Source organism: Amblyraja radiata, unplaced genomic scaffold (assembly GCF_010909765.2).
Source record: "Amblyraja radiata isolate CabotCenter1 unplaced genomic scaffold, sAmbRad1.1.pri S160, whole genome shotgun sequence".
NCBI lineage: Eukaryota > Metazoa > Chordata > Chondrichthyes > Rajiformes > Rajidae > Amblyraja > Amblyraja radiata.
The window spans coordinates 141,525-146,266 of NW_022630146.1; the positions used below are offsets into that span (position 1 = coordinate 141,525).

At 53.7% G+C, this 4,742-nt stretch overlaps 1 protein-coding gene across 1 annotated transcript in view; it reads right to left on the reverse strand.

Moving 5' to 3' along the window:
- The window catches only part of LOC116969359 (zinc finger protein 135-like), a gene marked incomplete at its 5' end in the record, with an annotated part of 9,043 nt that extends 4,662 nt beyond the window's left edge, over window positions 1-4,381 (reverse strand). Inside the window, one exon of the mRNA XM_033016222.1 lies at window positions 3,089-4,381. Within this exon, the coding sequence (XP_032872113.1) occupies window positions 3,089-4,381 (1,293 nt within the window). The remainder of the gene's footprint in view (window positions 1-3,088) is intronic.
- Between the last annotated feature and the right edge of the window lie 361 nt (window positions 4,382-4,742).

The following is a 4,742-nucleotide window of genomic DNA, read 5'->3' on the forward strand; positions in this document are numbered from 1 at the left end:
GGCTTCAATGGAGATGACTGCCAGTATCAAAGATGGCCGCCACACCCTGGGATTCCTGGACTGTGGGGGGATGTTTTTATGTTTTGGTGTGGAATTCTTCATGAATACTATGTTGTATTTTTATTAGTGTGCTGCAAGGACATCTGAATTTCCCCTGAATAAGGGGATTAATAAAGTCTAATCTAATCTAATTCATTCACAGACTTCAATGGAGAAGACAGCCTTGATCAAAGATGGCCGCTGCCCTCCCTCATAGACTTCAATGACAGACGTGCCTTTACCAAAGATGGCCGCCCCACTCCCCGGGATTCATTCCCATTGATTTCAATGGAGACAACTGCCAGTAGAAAAAATGGCCGCCACTGCCGGGGCCTCAATCCCCTCATTGACTATAATGGGGGAAGTGCCTTGATCAAAGATGGCCACCTCACTCTGGGCTTCACTCCCATTGACTTCAATGGAGACCAAAGATTCAATTCAATTCAACTTCAGATTCAACTTTAATTGTCATTGTCAGTGTACGGTACAGAGACAACGAAATGCAGTTAGCAACGGAGAGACCTGTAGCGCCGGTGGCGGGGGGAGGGGAGGAGGATACAGAGAAGGGGGAGGAGACAGAGAGAAGGGGGAGAGATAGTTTGGATTAGAAACATAGAAACATAGACAACAGGTGCAGGAGTAGAGGCCATTCGGCCCTTCGAGCCGGCACCATTCGCCATTCAATATGATCATGGCTGATCATCCAACTCAGTATCCTGTACCTGCCTTCTCTCCATACCCCCTGATCCCTTTAGCCACAAGGGCCACATCTAACTCCCTCTTAAATATAGCCAATGAACTGTGGCCTCAACTACCTTCTGTGGCAGAGAATTCCAGAGATTCACTGCTCTCTGTGTGGGAAAAATGTTTTCCTCATCTCGGTCCTAAAAGATTTCCCCCTTATCCTTAAACTGTGACCCCTTGTTGCGGACTTCCCCAACATTGGGAACAATCTTCCTGCATCTAGCCTGTCCAACCCCTTAAGAATTTTGTAAGTTTCTATAAGATCCCCCCTCAATCTTCTAAATTCTAGCGAGTACAAGCCGAGTCTATCCAGTCTTTCTTCATATGAAAGTCCTGACATCCCAGGAATCAGTCTGGTGAACCTTCTCTGTACTCCCTCTATGGCAAGAATGTCTTTCCTCAGATTAGGAGACCAAAACTGTACACAATACTCCAGGTGTGGTCTCACCAAGACCCTGTACAACTGCAGTAGAACCTCCCTGCTCCTATACTCAAATCATAAGCTAATGGCATGTTGGCCTTCATAGAGAGAGGGCTTGAGTGTAGGTGCAAGGTGGACCTACTGCAGTTGTACAGGGCCCTGGTGACACCACACCTGGAGTATTGTGTGCAGTTTTGGTCTCCAAATTTGAGGAAGGATATTCTTGCTATTGAGGGAGCCCAGCGTAGGTTCACCAGGTTAATTCCTGAGATGATGGCAGGACTGACATATGTTGAAAGAATGGGACGACTGGGTTTGTATTCACTGGAATTCAGAAGGATGAGCGGGTATCTTATAGAATCGTATACAATTAGTGAGGGATTGGACAGGGTAGATGCAGGAAACATGTTCCCCATGTTGGGGGAGTCCAGAACTGTTAAGGTACATTTCTTAAAACAGACAACTCACAATAAGTTAGATCAACCAACACAAGCTTTACTGATTATTTAGCCGGCGAGAGTGGCAGGGGATACAAAGTCAAGTATGCAACACACACTTAACCCTCCTGGGCCATTACTCTAATGAACAAAGGCACACAGCATCTTTTGTTACTATTTTGGAAACGTGAAGTAAGTGACACAGGCTGGACATGCGAGTGAAACCCTTGCCACACTCAGCGCACTCAAAGGGTCAAAAGACAAGGGGTCACAGCTTAAGGTTAAGGGGGAAATCCTTTAAAACCGAGATTGAAAGAATGGGACGACTGGGTTTGTATTCACTGGAATTCAGAAGGATGAGCGGGTATCTTATAGAATCGTATACAATTAGTGAGGGATTGGACAGGGTAGATGCAGGAAACATGTTCCCCATGTTGGGGGAGTCCAGAACTGTTAAGGTACATTATTATCTAAATGGTGGCCGACTAGGAAAAGGGGAGATGCAGCGAGACCTGGGTGTCATGGTACACCAGTCATTGAAAGTGGGCATGCAGGTGCAGCAGGCAGTGAAGAAAGCGAATGGTATGTTAGCTTTCATAGCAAAAGGATTTGAGTATAGGAGCAGGGAGGTTCTACTGCAGTTGTACAGGGTCTTGGTGAGACCACACCTGGAGTATTGCGTACAGTTTTGGTCTCCAAATCTGAGGAAGGACATTATTGCCATAGAGGGAGTGCAGAGAAGGTTCACCAGACTGATTCCTGGGATGTCAGGACTGTCTTATGAAGAAAGACTGGATAGACTTGGTTTATACTCTCTAGAATTTAGGAGATTGAGAGGGGATCTTATAGAAACTTACAAAATTCTTAAGGGGTTGGACAGGCTAGATGCAGGAAGATTGCTCCCGATGTTGGGGAAGTCCAGGACAAGGGGTCACAGCTTAAGGATAAGGGGGAAATCCTTTAGGACCGAGATGAGAAGAACTTTTTTCACACAGAGAGTGGTGAATCTCTGGAACTCCCTGCCACAGAGGGTAGTCGAGGCCAGTTCATTGGCTATATTTGAGAGGGAGTTAGATGTGGCCCTTGTGGCTAAGGGGATCAGAGGGTATGGAGAGAAGGCAGGTACGGGATACTGAGTTGGATGATCAGCCATGATCATATTGAATGGCGGTGCAGGCTCGAAGGGCCGAATGCCCTACTCCTGCACCTAATTTCTATGTTTCTATGTCTCTCTCCGGTGTGTATCCGCTGGTGCTCCCGACGCCCCCGTGCTCTCTTGTCACAGTGGGAGCAGCGGCTCGCCGACGTGGGCCCGCCGGTGATGCCGCAACCCCCACGAGCTGTCAAACGACTCACCGCAGTACGGGCAGTCGTAGGGCGGGACACTGGTGTGCACGTGTTGGTGAGACAGGGCGTGGGAGTCCATGGCAGAGCGCTCTCCACACACCGGGCTGGGGACTGGACGGTCACCGGTGTGAACCCGCTGGTGGGACAGCAGCCTGATGGAGCAGATGAAGCCCTTGCCGCACTGGGCACAGGTGTAGGGGTGCTCGCCGGTGTGGGTGCGTTGGTGCCTATACAGGTTGGAGGACTGGGTGAAGCCCTTGCCGCACTGGGCACAGGTGAAGGGGCGCTCGCTGGTGTGTGTGCGCTGGTGCTTCTGCAGGCTGCTGGAATTGGTGAAGCCCTTGCTGCAACGGGCGCAGGTGTACTCGCCGGTGTGGGTGCGCTGGTGCTTCAGCAGGTTGGGGGACTGGGTGAAGCCCTTGCCACACTGGGCGCAGGTGTAGGGGCGTTCGCCGGTGTGGGTGCGCTGGTGCACCAGCAGCGTGGCGGAGCGGGTGAAGCCCTTTCCACACTGGGCGCAGGTGAAGGGGCGTTCGCCAGTGTGGGTGAGCTGGTGCCTCTGCAGGCTGCCATACTGGGTGAAGCCCTTTCCACACTGGGCGCAGGTGAAGGGGCGTTCGCCAGTGTGGGTGAGCTGGTGCTTCTGCAGGCTGCCATACTGGGTGAAGCCCTTGCCGCACTGGGCGCAGGTGTAGGGGCGCTCACCGGTGTGGGTGCGCTGGTGACTCTGCAGGGAGCCAGAGTTGGTGAAGCCCTTGCCGCACTGGGCGCAGGTGTAGGGGCGCTCGCCGGTGTGGGTGCGCTGGTGCACCAGCAGGTTGGAGGAGCAGGTGAAGCCCTTGCCGCACTGGGCGCAGGTGTAGGGGCGCTCGCCAGTGTGGGAGCGCTGGTGTATCAGCAGCCTGGTGGAGGTGGTGAAGCCCTTGCCGCACTGGGCGCAGGTGTAGGGGCGCTCGCCGGTGTGGGTGCGCTGGTGATTCTGAAGGCCGCTGTACTGGGTGAAGCCCTTGCCGCAGTCGCTACAGGTGTAGGGGCGCTCGCTGGTGTGCACGTGCCTGTGCACCTTCAGTTCCCTGGACGACTTGAAGCCTTTGCCGCAGTCGGAGCAGGTGAAGGGCCGCTCACTGCTGTGCACCCGCTGGTGCACCCACAGCCCCGACAAGAAGGCAAAGCTCTTGCCGCAGGTGGAGCAGACATGGGGCTTCTCGCCCGTGTGCAACTGCCGGTGCTGCCGTAGCCTAGACAACAAGGCAAAGTTCTTGCCACATGTGGAGCAGCCATAGGGCTTCTCGCCCGTGTGCAACCGCCGGTGGGTCTCCAGGACATCCGCCGTCTTGAAACTCTTGCCGCAGTCCGAGCAGTCGAAGGGCCGTTCTCCCGTGTGCACCCGCCGGTGGGCCTCCAGCTCGCTCGGGCTCCGGCAGGCCTTGCCACACACGTCACACTCATAACGCTTCTCCTTGTTGTGCCCCGTCATCTGGTCCTCCATCGAAGCTCAGACCCTCGAAGCTCAGCCCGCACACCGAGCAGATGGGGGGCTCACCGGCACCCTGGCCGCCCTCAATGGCCGCTCACGTCCCCGTCTCTCCGTCCACAGCAACGGCTCCTAAACCCTGCAGGAGGGGAACACAGAGGGTCAACATGCTGGCAAACAGGACATTACTAGCACATATTGAGTGTGTTTATGGCGGAGGAAACCGTTATATAATTCTGCGCGGCACAGTGGAGCAGCGGTACAGTTGCTGCCTCACCGC